At 37.9% G+C, this 21940-nt stretch overlaps 1 protein-coding gene across 12 annotated transcripts in view; it reads right to left on the bottom strand.

The window, feature by feature from the left end:
- ZNF385B (zinc finger protein 385B) overlaps positions 1 to 21940 on the bottom strand; it is a 145964-nt gene that overhangs the window by 68377 nt on the left and 55647 nt on the right. Inside the window, exon 1 of one of the 12 annotated variants that reach the window (XM_079310370.1) lies at positions 18882 to 18981. The exons of 7 other annotated variants lie outside the window; for them this stretch is intronic. In XM_079310370.1, coding sequence (XP_079166496.1) covers positions 18882 to 18885 — 4 coding nt within the window. In that variant the 5' untranslated portion in view covers positions 18886 to 18981. Of the gene's footprint in view, positions 1 to 769; positions 873 to 1297; positions 1515 to 9595; positions 9652 to 12741; positions 12853 to 18881; positions 18982 to 21940 lie in introns of those variants that run through there. 4 more of the 12 variants (XM_079310369.1, XM_079310361.1, XM_079310371.1 and 1 more) reach the window with 4 other exon arrangements.

Below are 21940 nucleotides of genomic sequence, written 5' to 3'. Positions count from 1 at the left end.
TGTAAAAGGTGTCTTGGTGCACACTGCTCTGACAGCATGCATACATACAGATTAAGAGGCAGAATTCCCACAGTACATCCAGCACCAGTATTTCTTATAGATTTGTCAAATCTCAGACAAAAATTACTCAAAATAATAGTTTAATTTTAATTAACTTAACAAATCTGTCACTACTTTTTCTTAAGAATGGATTTCCTTATTTAGCATATCTCTACATAAAAACTGCTATAATTCCTATTCTTCCTGTTTTAGCATCAATCATCCCTTTAAATCTTTTTTCTCATAGTTGGTTTTCAGCACCAGTCTCAGCAACATTCAGTGTGACTTGCTTATGGCTTTTTCCCCTGAATTTTTTTTCAATTTTACATGTCAGAAAAACTTCCTAATCCCTGACACCATGAGATTAAGACTAAAAATTGATAATAATCCCACCCCAACCCCTTTTTTATTTTATTATTTTTAAGAAAGCATTGCCTTTTCTTATTTTAACATACTTCGTTTTGCAGATCAATGCTGAATTTAGATGAGAACTTCAACTTTTATCATTTTTAGAAACTGACTCCACTTTTCTAAAGTGGCTTTTGGTCTCTGTTCCATCAAGAAACTGAGAAGAAATCTTGAGCTGCTCTCCACGTGGCATATATTGTACATACAAGGAGCTCTTCACTTCATGCAATTCATTCCATTAGATACGATAAACCACAGTTTTGAATTTTAAAGCAGGACCACATGCATAATTTATAAAAACTGTCAACTGCATCAACCTTACTTTTTCTGGTGTATTTTCTGCTTCAAAATGTCCCATGCTGTTCTTCTTCAGCCATAGTTGCAGTATCAATTACTGGCTATAAGTGAGCATGCACTGGCATCCGTTTTGTTGCTATCAACAATCCCATGAATGTTACAGATTTTTGGCTGACAACATCACCTACTGCTTTGTTGTTACTGCTTAAAGTTGCCATAGAGACAAAAGAACAGCTGAATAGCAATCTTAATGCTCAAGAAATGGTTATTCTTTAGTAATAGGATGCTACTTGCTAGTACAGAGTCTCTGGTTCTGATGGAATTTATTTTCAATAGTAAGTTTTGAGTCAGAGCCTTGGTCCAAAAAAAAAAAAAAAAAAAAAAAAGGCAAAGACAGAAGATCCTTTGTGCTTCCTCCTGCCCACTGTAATTTTGCTGCTAATGAAGAGGCAAAGGAGACTGTCTTCCTGCTGTGGCATGAGACAAACACAGCAGAAGTTGACTCAGCCCCATACCCTCAAGGATAAAACAGTCACTGCACAAATCCCCTTACCTTATTCTCTCTTCTTACACATGTATTTTCCTCTTCTTATGTCTTAAAATGGGAGGCAATAAAGAAGCTTCATGCTTCATCTTCCTCACCAAGTGCTTCACCACCTCATGCAAAGTGCTGCTTCATCCATAGAAACACAACACCACAATCTAGGGAAAAAAAATTAAGGATTCCCTCCTTGAAGTTTTTCCTCTGGCCATACAGATCTGCTTTCTCTCCAGTACAACTCTTCCTGTACAGGGTATGTGCAGAAGCTCAGACTAACAGCTGAATCCCACTGCTCTCTGCTCATAATCCTTTAACTCATATTACAGCATAACTTGTAACTGATGGGAATTGAGGGCACTCAGCCCTGGGATACTTGGAACCTTTCAGATTCCAGTCCTAGGTTTTGAAATCCCTCCATCTCCCCACAGCTCCTGCCCCAGAATGGACAGAATGCATGGGATCAGAGTAAGAAATACCTTTTCTATCTTAATCTTGTTGTTGAAGAGTCAGAGAATTTCCAAAGATAATTATAAATAGCAGATTATTGGTGATTTGGTACAAACAAAATGCAATAAATCAGAACCCTGCCCGCAAAGCCATCCCACAGACAGAGCAAGCAGCTGTCAGGAACAGCTGAAAGAATATTTTCCTGTCCAAGAATCTTTGCCTCACCCTCAATTTGACACCACTGCCCTGCTCCCCACACCTTAGTGGCAGCATGAACACAAAACCTATTCCCAGGGTTTGCTGCCTGATCCTCCCCCAACAGCAAGAGCAGCTTGAGCATCTCAATTTCCTGCCCTATGAGCAGACCCTGATTTGCAGTTCCTGCAAGGTGCAGGGTTAATAGGAGGAATATACTAGCAAGACAACAAGTAGTAGGGGATAATGCAAGAGAGAAGGAGGAAAACTGAGCTACAAGTAATTCTTCCTCCTCCTCCTCACCAGGCTCCCCTGCTGAAAGATTCCTACACACCCTTTCCCTGTCACTGAATTTTATCACCCCCCTGCCCTTGCTCCCCACAGCCCTGACATCCCACTTGAGGCTCCTTTCACCTCTACCGTGGCCTCTTGTGAACCCTCAGCTTTCAACAACCTTGCCTCTGTGCCAAAATAAATTCCGTTGACACTTCAGAAAGAACACTTCACACTGACAATTATGAGTTTTTGCTCACATTGGACAAAATCTGCTTTTACTAAGAAGCCTTGAATTGACTTTGGAGCTCACACAGGAGCAAAAATATTAAATGTTAATATATGAAAGGGCAAGCAGGCTTTAACAGTGGAGGTCTGTTCCTTCAGTTTGGGAGTTTCCAGCTGAGTGAGAACATTCTAATGATAAACTGAAATTAAATACACAGATTGATTCTAGTTTTAAAAATTCTCTGACCTACAGCAAAGGTGTTTAATGTGGAAATAAAATCCTTAAGAATCACTACTCTTCGTTCTTTTGGGCAAGTAATTTTCTGTCGTTGAGGGAGAAGAAGATGAATTCAGCATCTCAGACATCACTCATCTTGGGGCTAAGGGACATGATGCAAACAATCACAACAACAAACGGAAGGACTAGGACTATAAAAGCAACTTCATCAGAAAGAAGCCAAGACCATATTTTAAATAAGCTCCTTGCCCATTCTCAGGAGTTTGGTGAATCCAACCTTAGCATTGCCTCAGCAGGTCCTGCTCGAGGCTTACTCAATCACACAGATTGCACAGTTTAGGAGAATCACCTGAGCAGACAACCCAGCAGGACAAGAGCTCATTTAAAAAGGAGAAAGTGCTCTCCTCTGATGGAGCAGAGAGGCAGCAGCCCCTGTGCCAGGGATGCCCAACAGCAGCACACAGTGCTCCTCTGGAGGAGCATCCATCAGGGCAGCAGGAGCCTGAGACCTGGACACCACCCACTGACACAGCAGCAGCTGCTGGGTCCTGAGACTGAGCCAGCTCACAGCCCCAGCTACAGACAGGAAAATGCAGCCTGGCACAATCTGCTGACAGATTGACAAGACCTCTCTGAAAGGGAGAGCTGAAGGGAAAGACAAATCTTAATAATAACCACAGAATTAAGTAGGTTGGAAAAGAACTTTGAGACCATCAAATCCAACATATGACCAAACACCACCTTGACAACTAAACCATGGCACCAAGTGCCATATGCTGTCCTTTCATAAACACCTCCCAGGAAGGTGAGTCCACCACCTCCCATGGTGATGAAAATAAAACACAATGACATTTCTGATCCTGGTACCCCCATAGTCAAGACTGAATGGAAGGGAAAAAAGTCCACACACCATGAAATAAGGTAAAACTCAAAGGGAAAAGGAAACAAGTTGAGTGGCAGCCTCAGACTCGGTCCCAATGGTATTTTTATCAAATATGTTTGAAACTGCTCTCACCTAGGGACTAAAAAAAATCTTCCCTGAAAGATAACTTAAAGAAATGTGTGATGGGACAGGAAATTAAAGGCTTCAGCTTAAAGCATTATATGGAAAGACTATTTTATAGGGGAAAGACTTTAGGAAAATAATTTTCTATGAAAAAAAATCCATATGGAACTCAAAAAGAAACAAAGCAAGACACTGATAATGTCAAGGAGCAGTTGTATTTGAAGATTAACATACATTCATAACATATGCTATTCACACAAAACTGTTGTGAGGTACATTGCACTAGCATCTATGTGAAGCATAGCTTAATTTATTTAAGAAAAGCTGAGAAAAAACCAGACATATAACTTCTTCAGACAAAGTATGAATCTATCCTTCACATGACTGAAATTATTATAAACTCTCGACTTCCAGTGCTATCAGTTTGCCTTGTGTTGCAGCTCCTATTTTTAAATACCTTAAATAAAAAACGGTATCTGGATAAACCAGGGGTGAAGGAGTAGGGGTCTCAGACTACATAAGTGCAGAGGGAGGGCTGCATTTAAGACAAACAGCAAACAGAGGTCAAATACATAAAGTTTTAAATGGTATCAAATCACAAAAACAAAGAATAGTGCAGAAACTAGCAAACACATCCACAGCTGATCCAGCAAATTCTAGCAATAAAAGCACTAAAAGCAGAGATTTAACTGCTGCCTTGCTCTATTAGCTAAGAAGCTCCTTGCTGCACTAGTCTGTAAAAAAGTGATTTCCTTGGTGTGAAGGCTCAGATGTGGGAAGCCTTCCCCTCCAGAAGTCTGACAGAGAGAAGCTGCAGTGCTGCCCTGGAGCAGAGCAAGAAATGCTGCCACAGCCACCATGCAATGGTCTTGCAATAACTCAAATTAAGAAACCTTGCTGCCCTTCTACAAAGTCCATCTTTCATCTTTTGGATCCTTTTGGTGTGAAAATTCATTCCAGATGCAATTAAATTGGAGTTTGTGTACTTTCTCAGAGGTCAGTAGCAGATACATCATTATTTATGCTCATATTTCCTGAGGGAATTAATCCTTAGGGTATCATGGTTTTAAAATGCTGATGAAAGGCCTTAAAAATCCCCGTGGATTTGTATACATAATTGACAGCATTACGTAACTTTTAAGTACTGAATGACTCACAATTGGATACAAAATACTCACTGTGTAGAAACTTTGTTATGCTTCTTAATATTACTTACACTTTCTTTGCTCTAAGTAAAAGGATTTCAATCACTGATGCTTGGATTTACAAGAAACAATTCCTCTATTTGAAGTAGAAGCATTTCCTTTGTTTAATTTTAAAAAGCAAAGACAGTGCAAAGATCCTCATTTTTGTTAGACTTGCATAACTACATATCAAAGTATTCTCAGGCAGCTGTAACAGATGGATTTCCCAAATCTTACAACTCCAACTAGGAGCAAAGGAAATCCATGGGTTTGCAGACTAAGAATGTTAAATGTATCTGGATGAATCTTTCCTATTTAGACCAAATATTAGAAAGTTTTTATGCGTGTGCTGTGGTTAGATTTTCTGTAATCAGCTCACCACCACCCTTCCCCCCAGTTTACAAAAGCTGTTAATTCCTGTTAACTCAAAATGATACCCAGATCCTGGTAATGTATCCTTGGAACATTAAGACTATCACTAGCTCCTAAGCATCACACCACAGTATAGTAAGTCTTTACATTTAATTTAATTGGAACCCTGGAGAAAGAAAGTTATTTGCTTCTTTTCATTTGCTTGTTTGTTCCACTATTATTAAACTGTAATAGGATCCCATCCCTTTCATTATTCGATGTTATTTCTTAATGGCCAAACTTGAACAGGGACTCAGAAAGTAAAATGATAGTGCTGGTAATGTCCCACGAGCAGACTGCTAAAACAGTAAAGTGATACCATTTACAGCTGCTGGAACTAAACATTTGGCTTAAAGACATCTCATGTAATGAAACGTGTTTCAAAGCACCACATATGCACTGAGAATGCCACTAAAAGTAGCTCCAAGGCTGCTGCATGCAAAGGAACAGCAACACCCAAATGGCAGAATACCCACTGACCAGCACAGAACCAGTCACTAGCTTCACTGCAGGGAAAGCACTCTTCCAAGGGTGTCTGTGAGGTGACCTGAAATCGACCATTTTTAAATAAATATTTTAGTGAGGTTATTAAGACTGTTCAGTTCAACCAGAGTACACCATTCCTACCTCTAATAGCAGGATTAATTTAAAAGCAAATTACTATCTGAACCCCTCGCTGCACCACGAATATTTGAGGCATAAATACTGTAAGTGAAGAGTGTCCCTTAATTTGATACATCGTGGTTATAATTAGGAATTATGAAATGGAAGAAATGAATGGTGTTTTAAAAACCAATATCCAAAGCAATCTATTCAATAAAGCAAAAGGAAAGTGACCCATGGGAAAGGCAGGAAAACCAAATAGCTTTGGACTTTTAAAGGAAGATCAGAAAGTAATGAAATTAGTGAGTGCAGCCTATTTTCATGTGTTTCAATATCAGTTTCACTTGTATTTCAATTGTATTTTTAATATTAAAACTTATAAAATGCATTTTAAATGTGATAATTACCATAATTTTAAAATTTAAAGAGCACAGAGGCACAGAGTAATTATGTAGTCTCTAACACTGCTCATCTTGAAGTATATCCCTTACTATTGAGTATGCTTAGTGAAAAACTGATTAATTTTGTTCTACAGCTAGAGTTATACTTAATCAGAAATGTACATCTCTCCCCACGGACTCCTTTGCACACAAGATGCAAAATTAAAATGAAAATACCCCCGCTTTTAAGAGTTTACTTATCTTCCATTTAAACTGGACAAAGACCAGATTTTGTGCACTGCTGATCCTATTTCTATTCTCACACATGCTCTAGTCCATTAGATTAATTCCATGAACCTCAGAGGAATCACATGAGTAAAGAATAAGCACTGAGCAAGCCTCCCATGACACTTTGAGCTGAAGCAGGGACCCTGTGGGAGTGTGCCCTGCAGCACATTAAGCAACTGATGAGCAAAGGTGATGATGATCAGCCTTTTGTCAGAAAATACAACAAACTGCTCCAGAGGCCAGCTCCTCATTCCACAGCAGCAAAGCTTCCAACAAAACAAGATCAAAATTTAAAGGTAAAGACAACAGTCACAGGGAACCTCCTAAGAGCTGATCATACAGCTTTAGAGCTCAGCTGATACCATAAGCTATAAAAAGAAAGGGAAAGAGAGATGGACACCCTACTCCCTCACCTGCCAGTATTTCCTACATCTTTAGTGGCTGAGTAGCTACTCTTTCATTGCATCAAAATCACACAAGCATAGAATTACTTTTTCAGTTAAGCCATAGGACTGAGTCTATCCTTATTCCTCAATCTTTTCAAAAGCTTTAAACACTTTGAATTACTCTCTTTTCATGTGCTTTCTCATTTTGCTGTGCAGGTAGTAACCTGTCATTTCAGAAAGTTGGTGCTAAGTTTTCAAAGACCATTCAGAACTACTTTTCAGACCTGTTATTGGCATTTCTACCTCTTTTAGCTGTGCCACCACAACATGGTGACAGACTTTAATATATGGTAGCTCAAGTCACTAAAAAGCAGTTGATAATATAAAAAACTGGCTCATTTTTGCACTGGAAATAAAACCCATGAATCAACCTAATAGCAGACTGGAAGTACTGTCAAGCTCCATTAAGAATTAGACACCTTTTCAGAATTCTTATAATTTGGTGTATACCCTGAAATAAACATAAAACCTCCTGAAGAAAAAAAAAGCAGCAAAAAAACAAACAACAACAACAGCAACAACAAAATAAAACAAAAAAACAAAAAACCCCAAATAAAACCCACATAAAAAAGGCAAGGAATTAAGACAAAAGTGTATATTTCCACATGCCCTTTTAAAAGTAATCACTGGAGGGTGCTTTGTAAATACATAGCACTTTATAAAGGAGAAGCTGGTCTGTGGCTGATTTATGTGACAGACAGTTGCTGTGACTACTGCACTCCTATTTCATTTTCATGAAGGCCTCCTAAAACACAGCAGCAAGAACTACTTTCCCAATAAGACTGCAGGGATATATTCCTAAGTAATCTTAAGCAACATAAAAGTAATTTATTTCTCCATAGTCTGCAATTCTTATAATTCTATTTTTAAATGCATATATTATATACAAGGATATATTATAATTAAGTTTATTTACAACAATGAAGAAATAGTACTTTAAATTGAACACAACTATAGAACTATATGACAAGTTCAGCATTTTTGGGGGGGCAGTATTTTGTTTGGGGTTTTACTGATATCAGCCATTTCTCAATCAATCAAAACAGGTTATTCTACAGGCTTCAAACACCATTCCAAGCTGTTAAGCAATGAGATGGGTTTGTGTAATGTGGTGAAAGGTATGAAGTGCTTCATTGAACATGATCAAGAAATACAGGTAACCAGGAGCAAGATACAGGGAGAACCTTGGCATTGGACAAATGCCTTGACATTTAATGGTGCATGCATTGTTGTACAGTGACAAAGGGGAAGAGTTCAAAAAGCAATTTTCTGTCCTCCATTCTGAAAGCTCTGTCTTTCTTCAGACTACCCATAAGAATCTAGAAAGAACAATCTGATTCTGTAGTAATGAACTTTATTTTACCACAAATGACAGCATCACCAAGGGCGTCCATTTTAGTTACTGTCTAAATACCTGCTAAAAGCAGAGGAAAAGAATCAAAAATCACTTCAGAAGTAGTAGCTTAGCTACACATGAAACTCTCTTTTTTTTTTTTTTTATGATTACCACCCAAGCACAGCCATACAAGGAGGGTGCTAAAAAAGAAAGCAAAGCAAATTAAGTTCTGCATGAAAGAATTTGCTAAACCTGTCCAGCCAATCACTGGTTTATCGATGTACCTTCTGAAGTGTCAAAAATTATCTTTCTCTATCCTCATCTTTGCCTCAGAGACATTTCAGCAACCTCCAAGAAACTCTGACCAGCCTCTGAAAGGAGCATGTGATTTCTAGGGCTGATGCCATAGCCAGAACATTCACATACCTGGTCCCTAAAACCCCTGCAGCAGTGAAAAACACCACCCGAGTAAGAGAGCAAAATGTCCACTCTCAAACCTAAACAATTTAGCTCAGCCTCAATACCCCAGTTGCCTCCTCTAATTCCAATGGACAGGTTTTTTTCCAGGGGTTTGAGGACAGGCAGATTTTTCTGTAAAGCATTTTCTGTAGGTAGCACATGTGACTAACAATTGTTCCTACCCACGGAACTGAGGGAAAAATGATATTTTTCAGAGTTCTCACAGGAAAGATAATGAAAACAGGAGGTATAAAGACATGTTTAGCTTCCTCTTACAGTTTCCTAGATTCAGCAATATTTTGCTTGCACTGAAAATTGCCAACTTTTATTGTAAGATAATATTAGGCATGTAGATCAGAGAATAACAAGAAATATACTGTCCCCTGTCTTTTCTTGTCCCTTTCTGGTTTGCACTGAGGTCAGTGCATTCTTGCACTTCTACCTTTCTGCCCACAGTGAGGACAAAAGTTTCCCTAAAGGCACACAGGACAAACAAATAAACACGTCAGCAAAGAATTAGAGAAATAGATAAGTTAATCCTACAGAAAGAAACTCCTTTTTTCTGCAAAGCAAGCTGTATCAGGATCTGTTTTTTCTTTAACTAATCTTCATTATTCTCACTACTGAAAAACCTGATCAAAATCCCAGAATTAAAGCAGGAGAAAACTGTACCAAATACAGCATACTAAAAACAATCCCTGTTTTAATTGCACAGCTCCAAATCATGGCCAACCAGGTTCTGCAGAATTCAAGCCAAACCCATCCCCAGCCAAAAAGGTCTAGCTAAAAGCAAGTTGTTGTTCAGATAGATCCTACCTTTTTTTACCAGCTAAACCAACATTTGTAGGAGAGAGTGCTGCTTGTCTCCATGTTCTTTACTCTATTGATTGTTGTGTAAATATTAGGCTTCCTGCTTGTGGAGAAACTACTGCAAAGCTTCTTTCAGTTCTGTTTGCACATTTCAAATTTGTGCATGTTTTAGAACAAGGAAGTTTATGTAATGCTCCTGAGAAAGTGCAGTACATCATGGCTCATTTTAATTCAGGTATGAATACATGACACAGATGAATTCACAAAACACTCCTTTCATCTGAAATTTGAGTAGTAACCCTTTTTCCCCTGAAGGTTTAAGCAGCTTTAAGTGATGAAATGATTAGATTTTCTTGTTTCTTTAAAGCAGTACTGGATTGAAACAGCTTTGGATGAATCTTTCCTGAATCTATTCAAATACAAATATACCATCTACCAGAAGAATATTTGAATAAGCCATCCAAAAGATGTCAATGTTCTCTACAGCCACAGAACACAATTTTAAAATTTGCTCAAAGCATTTAAGTATTACAGCACATGAAAGCATCTTCTCCCCAAAGGCCAAATTTTCAAGTACTGAACAAACCCAAATATTCCTCTGCAAAATCAAGAAATCTATACATGCATCTGGGATATTCATCTATCTAAATGCAAACCTTTGACACAAATTTCATTTGCACTCTGTTCACTACCAGGGCTGCATTACTGAAATTCTTGCTTACTTACAAGGCTGGTTTCATCTTTCTTTTTTAAATTACTGTCTTTATAAGGTATAATTGGGAAAGTGACAGCAGACTACTTCTGTACATATGGATTATGCTTCTTTACTCCTCCCACAAGTGCAGAGTTCTGATCAAGCCGCTCCTTTTCCAGGAGCCTTCCTGATCCCCACGGCTGTCTCTTGTCCCTGTGACTCAGTTCTGGTCCCTGCTTCCTCAAAAGCAAGATCCCCCATCTGCCAGCATTTGAATTGTTCAGCTCTTGCCAAAATTCCTGTCTTACTTGGAGTACAAGTTTCCAAGTTTTCTAAGGTTTCCTTTCTCAAGAGATTCTCCCTCTCAGTGTAACAGAGCTGCATGTTCTGTATAAAGCAGTTTTGATGGGTTAAAACTGGAACTTTTTTGGTTAGTTGAGTTTGGTTTGCTTGGGGGTTTGTTGTTCATTGGAGTTTTCTTTTTTGATTTCTTTGGTTTTGTTTGGTTTGGGTTTTTTTTTTTTCCCCCCACATTCTGAATAAACAGAATTTTCTCCTTTGCTTTAATCCCAGTCCAACTGTCCCCAAAGGCTTGATACAATTTTTTGGACTCTCCTTTTTCTCTCTCAGCTGGCAAACTATTTTGGGCTTGCTAACTGCTAGCCAAAGCTGCAGACAGATGATGCCTGGCCAGTATGGACTGTCCCCTGCCTAAGCCTTGTCTCCCAGGAGGTAGGAACAACCCAAGATTTCTGGGCTGTCTGCACTGCCCTGCAGAGTGGGCTCTCAGATAAGCCATGCTGGGAAGCCAAAGATAAATACAAATCTAGACATTACCATGATAATGGTAGCACAGGGAAACTGTGTCTGGTGATGCTTAACAAAGCATCTTGAGGCTGAATGGAAGATGTGTATTGCTCCAATTTCAGACAGAATTAACACATTTCTAAATAGAGATTGCTGAAATCAAGTAAATAAACAGGAACCATCAAATAACAAGGTTTCTCTAAGGTTCTCTGTTAAATCTGCTGCAACATGTATTTCTGTGCAACACAGCAAATTACTATCGTGACTGTATCTGAACATACAAAATGACAGAGAAGCAAAGGTCTACAAAAACCAGAAAGCAATTCCCTACAACAAAGGCATGAAACTATGATCATCAAAGGAAACATTTAAACAATGTCACAGACACATATATGGAGAGAAAAAGGACAAGGGACAAATGCTTATAAAGTAGTTGTATTAACAATCTTGAAGCACATACAAACATGCCGCCTAGTTTGCTGAAATCTCATCAACTCAACCAGACTAAGCTAAATTCTGCACTAATTTTAAATTCTGCCTCCCAAAAGCACCTCTTCAGGCTGTTTTCTTGTCTTGAGAAAGATAAATAAGGTGACAGTAACAAAAAAAAAAAATATGGTCAATAATCATACATCAGTTTAGGTAAAAACAAAAGAGAAATAATACACAGCAGTTTTAAAAGCAATGGAATCCTATAAAGACGTAATTTTGCAATTTACTACATACCAAGGATTATGACACTTAGAACAAAAAGTAATTTAAACATTCAAATCACAGAAAATGAGCATTCTATTACTATTTCTTTCAACAGCAGAAAAACCTACCAATGACATTCCTCCAGTCAAGGTTGCCTCGTATGAAAAAAAAAAAAATTAAAGGTGTTTTCTGCAAGTTAATCATCTAACTATAAACAGAATTGGAGGATAGAAGAGAGCATTTATGTTTTTGACCTAACAAGGCACTCTAAGAGGAACTTTCTGAATACATCATGTACATTTTAACACTGCAGTCAAGCAATAATAAGCTGTAAAATCTGCAACATGTTAACAATTCAGAAACTTAATAATTTCAAGGTGTTCTTTAAAAAACACATGAAGACATCCCTTTCAAATGCTGCTACTATTTGTGCTTATTAAAGCTATTATATAAATAATATTAGTCAATAGATTTTAGCAGTGTAATGATAAGAGAATTAAAGACATGCAATAATTAAGCATTAATTTTTTACAGTGAACCAGACTCACAAATAAGAAACAATTCATATTTAAGAAATATATTCTTCTTCTGGACTTACTAGCAAAAGTTTTCATTTAGAGCCTTCCTTCAGAAAATGTCACGATTACCATCTAAACATGGAGAAAAAAGTTCAAATGCTGATTTTGGCATTTGTATTTCTTTGGTGCAGTTTACCCAAAGATAAGAAGTATCAAAAAAAAAAAAATAGATCATAGTCACCCACAGTGCTAAGATTTCCAAATTTGACTACTCTGTTCCTAAACTGCAGCAAATGAATACAGCTTTCACTAATGGCTTGCTATTAAAAATAAATCAGCTTAACATTTCTCCTTCCATACAGCTGGAGCAAGCATACAGCACTCTATTATGCAGCTGCTTGAAAGACAGATTTCAGCCTCCACATGGAAATACTTACCCAGAAGCATGTTTCACTTCTACACTTAGTTCAGCAGAATACAAAGTTCTGCACAATAGATCTAGCAAAAGAAGTATTCTCACAAGCTCCTGTTTGGCTTGGTGTAAGCCTTGAGTAGGGTTTGAACTTGTGCTGCTGAGAAATATGTCTTGCTCCACAAAGCTGCTGGGACACTTTGCTTCACTCCCATTGGTGAATGATGCCTCTTCAGGATATGCACAAGTGATGCAGACAGGCGGCAGCTGGTGCCACCTTGACTCGAGGTAACAAAAGCATAAAGAAAAAGTAGATACTTCAGTAAAATTTTTAAAGTTAATATATTTTAGTATATATGTCCTGCAAGTGTTTTTAAACTAGTTGCCTATCTTTCAGCAAGAGAAAAACTTACAGAAATAACAGTGTGTGAAGGAAAATCTGTATGGTAGGTAAGTTTTGCAAAAGTAAATGTCCCATCTTTTGATTATGTTTAATTTCATTACAGCTGAATTTGTCTGCTCCAATACAAAACACTTCTTTTAAAGAATACAAACAGGGAACTGGTATGGGACTTTTTATTTAGTTCAAAAGTCACCTACAAGACCAAACTGGACAAGCAAAAAAACTATTCAGAATGCTGCTGCTACCATGGCAAGTATCTACTGTCCAATGAAATTCATCACAGACTACCTGCCCACAATTAAGCTTAACAATGAAGAGGAAAAATATATCTCCTCATATTACAGAGCCAAAAGGCAATAATCACAAAGCTGGAACTTCTCTAATCTGCAGCCCCTAACATTGGGATGTGCTGTGTCAGTGCACCTCATCTGAGGTCTGCACAGAACTTCTGACTCTTCAAACGAATTTTTTCAAGCATATTCTAGTAAGGATACTAGATAGAAAGAGTTCCATTAATTTATTTTTTTTTAATTTTGTTTTTACAAGACAGAGAGAAGTTGTCCAAGATCATAGGGAATAGATTTTTAGCTGATGCAGTTAGCAGTTATGCCAGATAATTCCTTAGAGAGAAATAAAGATTACAGAAGAAATTTTGTATATAATCCTTCCATTTTAGAGCTTTGTGTTAAATATATAAAGATTTACTTAATCTTCTCATTTGTTTTTCATACAAGTGAAGGAATGAGAAGAGAGGCAAAAGATGGATTTAAAAACAAACTTCTTGGAAGAAATTTCCATACCTCTAGAAACACTAAATAGAATTTCTGTGGCAAAATTAAATTTGTACCCAGTCCTGAACAAAGTCCATTATTTCACTGACAACACTCTTCTCTAGTATTTGGCTATTGGTTACTCAAAACAGCACATATGAAAATTTAGCTTAACCTTATTTCATTCTACAACCTCCTACTCCTCCCTTGCACTAAAAGGGGATTACTTAGATAATTACCTGCTAACAGGAGTTGGCAGCAACTACATAATCTTGTTACATGTCCTGAAATATTTGGTACTCTTGTTAAAAAAGTGCCCACCCCCTCCTCTTAAAAAAAGAGAAAAAAAAAATGTGGACATTGCTAGCAGTGGAAAACATGACTCAGCTTTGATATAAAAAGGCAAATAAAAATCAAACCAAATTAAAAATAAACATCTCTTATTTTTAAGCAAATCTGGGAAGATGTGACTCATTCTCATTGCATAATTGGGATTGGCAACACCAAACTTCTGTGAAATTTTATGTGGATTTTATATAGACTCTGATGACTTCACAAGATGACCAATATTCTCAATAAATACTCTGTTCTCTCATGCTGATAATAATAATAATAATTGCATTTTCTGTGATGAGTGAAGGATTTTTTTTCTTTTAACTTCGCTGTTAACTGCAGAAGAGCCTTACACATTCCATAAGCACGTGGTAGGTTTATGCAGTATAGAAAAACAAAACAGCAAGGACTGTAACTCCCCCAGACTGGAGGCATAGCTCCCCCACTCCCTCCACTTGCTCAATGACTGCAGGGTCTCTTTTAGCAGTGTTTGATAGTTCCTTGCTAAAACCATTACAACATGCTAGTTTAATTTCTCTAGCTTAACATGCCGTAGCTCCTTTCTATTTCCCTCCTACCAGCATAGAACACCCTGTCTCACAGAAGGGTGTTAAGCTAGACCTTGGTTTCAGAGGAAGGTCTTAGGACCCGCTAATCTCAGATTTAATGTCTCAGCCTTCCCCCCAGCTCACATCTAAAATGAGATCTCCAACCACAAAGGGTCACAGTTTTAACAAGTTTGCTCTTCCCTGCCCTTCAAACAATGCTAACTTCCATTACTCAATCTGTCCCAAGATTCTGGAGATGCCCTGACTTTTTTTGTCTGAGAAGGGCTCTTCAGAGATCCATAACAGCATGCAAGGCCTCCCCACACCATGAGCATGATGGACTCTGGGTGTTGAGGGCATCAATGCGCTTGTGCAAGCACAGCAGAGGTGCCGTGGGTGAGCAGGAAAGCAGGACAACAGCAATTCCTTGAGGAGCAGCACTCTGAGACAGTCATGCAGCTACTGCATTATAGATGCAGAAGCTACAAGGGTGAGGAGAGATGGCTGGAAGAGAAAAAGGAGAAAGTGGAATGTAGAAGAGAAAGGTGAGGGGGGAAGGTTTAAAGAAAGTATAATACATGTGAGAAGAACGCAATGAAAGAGCAAATGTTATTATACCAGAAGGAGAAGACAGCAAAAGCATTAAGATGAAAGCAAAACAGACACAGAACAATAGTAAATTTAACAAAAAAAATGAATGCATTTCTGTTTCCAAAAACCTACGATGTGATGACCTTCCAGAACACAGGGTTACAGTGTTCACTGAAAGTGTCACACCCACACCACACCACACATCTAAGCAAGGGGAAGAGAGAGCAAAAAAGTATGCACATGAGAACCACAGAGCTACAAGGAAGGAAAGGCCTCTTGAAGAGGTTATCTGAGGACAAATGCACTCAGGTGTCAGTCACAAGCAGCTCATGTAGTCAAGGAAAGAAAAGCTGACACCGAGCAACTTAACTGCCAAGACACTCAGGTGGTGGCTATTTTTTTTACCCAAAGTTCATACTTCAAATTCTTCCCCTTCTGTATTTTCTCTCTTTTACATGGAAGCTGGAGAAGCGACATTTTGAGGACTTTGAATAGGTTACTTATTATCTCAGCTAACAAGTTTTAATAACAAACAAAAGTCACCCAGAATCCAATCTACACAGAACATGTTGTTTGCACTTAGATTCTATGTCCATGCTCTCTCTGCATGTTGATTTGATACAGACAACTGTCCCTTGCAGACTGGAATACAACACGCTTGCAATTTGGCTGATTAGAAACTTGGAGAATTGCACTGTCAGGATGTGGCTCAAGAGAAATGGACAGTCTATGTAGATGCGCTCTATTTTCAGACTGAGCACTGAGAAAAATCATCTTTCCAAGTCCAAAATTTAGCAGTTTGGACTTTTGTAAAGCTTGGTGCCAAACAGCAATAGCATCCAACTGCCAAATTCATAAAAGGCTTCTCTGCATAGCCATGCGTGGATCCTTTAGGTTTTGTCCTCTGCTTTTCATGCACAAGCAGCTCTTTAGACTTGCTGTTCCTGTTCTCAAGTTTTTCTCTTCAGTGCACTGTATACTAGTCACACAGAGAATTGTAACAGCAAATTTCCACTAAAAGGCAGTCTAGAAAAAATGGGCTCTATTTGGTAATAATGTAAAAGTTAAAAAAAAAGACAAACCTTAGTTGCTAAGGTTTGACCTTATTGTTATTGTACTACCAATCATGATTCTTAATTCTCAACTTTGTTCACCAAATATTTTCACACATGCTTTCAGCAGAAAAACACTACTGTTATGATCTCATATAGAATGAATTTCATTAATATTTCAATGAATTTATAATATGTGGAATATCACACCAATGGACTAGAAGCACCCTCCAGAGACATTGACTCAAACCAATGACTATTATGCAAAAGAAAGGACCTTTATTCAACAAAAAAACAACTACCCTCCCCACTTCTTGGAATAAAGGATCAGGAATCCAAATTTTATTAAGCATAGATAATGCAAAACTATCCATACTTAGCTTCAAAAATTCAAAGCAGGGCTCAAACCAAAGGTGAAGTAACTTTGTCAGGAAAATCCCAACACCCTGCCAAACACACTGGGAAATCTGCTGGCCATGCTTGAGCAGTATTCTAATACACTGCACTTAATACAATCCCCAAGAATTATCTCAACTTGAAGGAGGAAAACAGAAGTTGGAGGTGAGGTAGAACAACCTGAGCCTATTGTCCAGGCACACAGAACAGGCAAAAGACATGATCAAGCACATGCCCAGTGGGTAAGTTAAATCCCTTTAGCAGTAGCAAGACACAATGAACTACCAGGGCTTTCCAGAAACATCTCAGAACAGAAAAGTATTGAATCAAAGGAGTTCAGTTATTCTCCTCTAAGTCTTTTCCCCCCATCAAATTAATGACAGTGAATTGTGCTACAAACAGACACATTCAAAGCAGAGGCAAGCAATTGTATTCTCCTGAACTCTTAAATCTTAACCTCCACCAAGATATCTTCACATCCAGTCGTATGTGCATTACAGCTTTTTCATTTCCTCTCACCCAGCCCTCACTAAACTAGGCTCCAGAAAAGCAATATTTAACTCTGCCCCAGATTATGCATTAGGCAGATGTCTCATGGCAAGCAAATTCTTGAAATACAATGGAAAGAAACATTAAAGCCTATCAACTTATGCTGGTATCTTGTACTCTTACTTACATGAAGCAAATTCTGTTTGAATATCTACTTAACACAGATGCATAAAACTTACACACATATATTCACAAGTGCCTATATACTCATTAAACTTAGCACTATACTGCCTACTAATTAAAATAATAAACATTATTCCTGTTCCAGTTTATGGTATTTAGAAAATTACCAACAGCACATCCTCAAAAATGACATTTTAACTTCAACAGCTCCTCCCAGTAAACTGGTGAGATGACAAATATATTCCCCATTTTATGAAGCATAGAAGTATTTCCATACATAATAACCAGATGCCACGTTGTTTAACACATGCCCCTTTGTCACAATGAGGAATAGGGCAGCCATAAGAACTTAATGTCAGTTCAATTCTCCCCCTGAGAAGGACTCTTCACAGACAAATTCTTAAATCTTTCTCCAGCCTCAAGGACTGCAACAGGTTCTACAGGTATGCAGCCTTCAAAGTCCTAACAAATATCCAAGCCATGACACTCCAGTTATAAATACACAGTAAAATCTATTTTTGTTCCACCCATTAATCACTGCCCTGCCTCACTTGCTACTTTGATCTAAGGATTTGTCATTAAAAGGTCTAGATGACAGCAAAAGTTTTAGGATTCATCCCAGTAAGTACTTACTTCATTGCAGTTGGAAAAGAAAGAATGATGAACTTGTTTTCTGCTTTGGATCTTGTACTCCAAAGCAGTGGAAAAGAGAATATTTCCCATGCAGTGTATGAGACACCTTTAACCCTTCCTCTTTATCATGGGCACACAGATTCTGAAAGACTCTTAACTTTCAGTTCTCAAACTCCACATTGCATGTCTGTACAACCTTAATACAAATTTAGAATTGAAAAAACTATATATTTGGAAGTAGCAAAATTTTAACAGTCATATATATCTCTTCTCCAGCTTTTGCTTCCCAAGTTCATATTTATGTATGTATATATACTTGTGATAATGACAGAGTTCCAAAATAATGTGAACAGTAGGGAATCACAGAGGATAAGCAACTTCTAGCAGGTCTAAATAATAAAAAAGATCCTTGATTATTTTAAATGTGTGTATTACAATAATGGCAAGAGGTGTCAAAATGAAGCTACATGGTACCAAGAGTTCTCCATACACAGGTTAAGAAAGAATTCTTGACCTAAATTACAATTCAAGTAAGCAATACCAAAAGGAGATACATGTGACAAGTATATCAGCTTTTATGCAAAGTGAATTAAAGCACCTGTAACTTTCCCAAGGACAAAAAGAAAGTATGTGATATGTAAAAGCAGCTATTCCATCACAACAGATGAATCCCAGTGACACTACTCTTAAAATACATACTTTTCTTTTAGAAAGTGATGACACACCATTTAAAAAATCCCAAACAAACAAATCCCTCAAAGACTCACCCATCCAATGCCATTTGCAAAGCACTTTGTCACTGAGGAAGAATCAACACTCATGCTCCAGAAATTCCCAAATTCTGATTCAAAGAATTGCACACAGTCAGGCTGAGGAAGATTTTGTCCTTAAGCAAAAGCATAAACACTTTCAGAGAAAGAGGAAAATGGAGCAGGGTACACAGATTCAGGTTGCTGAAAGAACTTTCTACATCTTGGGCTGAGGAGCATATTGTGGAGCATGTTTATACCAGGAAGGACTCTCTGATTTCCATGGAAATTACTTGACTTCAGTATTGTGAATACCTTGAAAGACCATCATTAACTGTCTTGAAATACACTCCTTTGGTACTAAAAACATGAAAACCCAATAAAGGCCATGGGAGAGGTGATATAAAAATTTCTATGTGGATAATATTTTCAATTGAATCCTCTGTTGTTAAGGGATAACAGGTATTAGCGAGTCATCAAATAGAAGTAGAGTGTCACAGTCACAAAAATGTCACATTAATGGTAAAAAAATAAGGAAAACATTAGTACCAACATGAAAAAGCAAATTCAACACAACCTTCTGAGACATTATTTAGTTTGAAAATACATTCAAATCCTGTGAGTGACTAAGAGCCTTGGGAATTATTAAAAAACCCACAAAACAAACAAAATCTCCACTCCCCCAAAAAAACCAAACACACTTTTTTTTTTTCCTTTTTGCAAGCACTAATATCAAAAAAATTTGAACATAGGCAAAAAGCAACAAGAGTTTTACTGAGAGTGGAGGTATAAGAAATAAGCAATACATCCAGGTATAACAAACTGACAGCTCAAACTGTCTCCAAATTACCATATGAGTTTTTTTGTTATGAAAAGCATAGCACTAAGATGCAAGAAGAAACAGAAAAAAGAAACTAAACCACATAAAAAAACCACACCATTCATGACTCATAGGCTTACTAATTAAGGGATCTTATTGGAAGAGTTATCCAAAATATCAGTATCTCTTTGTGTTCAGATTTTAACTTAACACCTCCCTCCTGAATGGGCATTAAATATTCTTGTTTAATGACAGGGCACAACAGGAAGTTTCTACAGGTGATATCACTTCTGAGAAAATGCAGGGCTGGAAGCCTGTACAGCCTAGTTCTAAGCCAGGTGTTTCAACTGGGTGCAGGTATGACACAGTATGACTCCCTGAGCATTTGTGTTCAGACAATGATAAAACAGAGGCTGAAGAAAGTCTCCTGTCTTCAGGGGCTGAGTTGTTTAACTGGCACCATCCAAAAAACTTAATTTCTACCCATACTCTGTAAATGTGAAGTGAGATGTCTGTTCTGTGGACTGTGTATTGGCTCCAATCTTCTCCCACACAGCCTGGGTAGGAATTGCACATTTCAGAAACTCCCTATCCTTCAGTCCTTCCTCTGTCACTTACAATTTTTCTTTTCTTGGTCTTTCCATCTATCATTTCTCTACTTAAATTCACATTTCATTGCACATAATTATGATCATATTGGCCTCTCTTCCTTTGTTTTCTCTTCTTGCATACCAAATCTTTTCCTTTCTGGTGATGCTTGAATCAGTACCTGGGTATTTTCTTTATTTTTTTTTTCTTTCCCCTTTTTCCCCCTTCCCCCAGAATTGCACAATACCTCATCCTGGAGTCTGGGTTTCAGTATATCTGTAAAACATCAGATCAATGGCACTCACTGCAGAGCCAGCTGGAAAGAAAATACACTCTTGCATCAGCATAACCACATTTCAGACCACGGGAAGGGAGAAAGCTGACGGAATGGAAACACCCAGTACAAAAGAATCCATGCCAGGGCTATTTTGGACACAGAAGATGCATGTGAGATGCTGACCAAGGGCTCTGCACTGGACTGGGAGGATTTTTTCTGTGGTCAGGCAGCTGGATTTGTGTAGTAGGACACAGTCGACTGTAGTAAAATTTTTCTGAAGCAGATGGATGTTTTTATTCAACAGAGACCAGTCTCTCAGAGCATGGTGACAAGTAGTAGCTCATTTTTATTTCAACCTTAGGTGTGAAAGTCATTTAAACTGCTTAAGTGACACAAGACACAGGGTTAATTTTTTTTGGCAGCCAGCCTTCTTTTTTCACAAAGTCATCAAATTGTGTGCATGGGCTATGGAGAGGTGGCATGTGTTCAGACACATCAGAATTAGAAGTAGATTTACACCTGTTAAAATCCATCCCAATGGTTTGCAGGTTCACAGATGCACACAGTCATTCAAATATTTCTGAGACTCCCTAAGTGTGTATATATATATATCTACTATAAACACAAGCATATGTTCCCAAAGCTGTGTATGAGCAAGTGCAAGATACATGGAAGCTGGCTGAAAATTTCCAGGCATAGGATAGAAGAAAAACAGCACAGCCCAGCTCCAGGAACAGTGCTGCAGCAGTGGCTCTGCTGTCAAACCTCCACCTATACCATTTCAATGGAAAATTCCACCCATTTGCTCTGCAGCTTCCAGAGCTCATAGTTCTAAAAACATCACAGGAATTGTGTAGGTTATGTTACTACAGTTCACAAATCACAGCAATACCTCACAGCAACTTCATCCTGAAACATTAACTCTCTATCCTGTTATATTTAATAAGCATTCCCTATAGGTTATATTTGCTCTGTATACATGATATCCTCCATTTCTCAATCTAGATAAAATACTAATCTTGAAATTTTAACCTCGAAGGTTCTTCCTTGATACCTCAGCTACCTTTCATCACATGCATTTGGGTATATATTTTCTTCAGGGCATCTGAGATGTCCCCATTTTATCTCTTTGGGAACAACAAGCTCACCTAGAACATCCTTTCTCTAAGGGGATACTCAGTCAGCTAATCCAAGTTCTCCAGAGATATTTAAAGCACTGATAGCATTAACTAAGGTCATTCCAGGCACCTGTTATGAATTTTGAAGCAACCTAACTTTAATTAATCATAGACTGAAGTAATTTGGATTTCCTCAGTCAGATTGGCATGCATTTTCTCTGATTTTCTTAAAACAAGTTTGTTTGGACTTCAATAGGTTCATAGCACTGCAGTC

The sequence above is a fragment of the Erithacus rubecula genome (genome assembly GCF_903797595.1).
Source record: "Erithacus rubecula genome assembly, chromosome: 8".
In the NCBI taxonomy this organism is placed as follows: domain Eukaryota; kingdom Metazoa; phylum Chordata; class Aves; order Passeriformes; family Muscicapidae; genus Erithacus; species Erithacus rubecula.
Note: the sequence above shows the minus strand (reverse complement) of the source record. Positions and strands in the feature narration are given on the sequence as shown.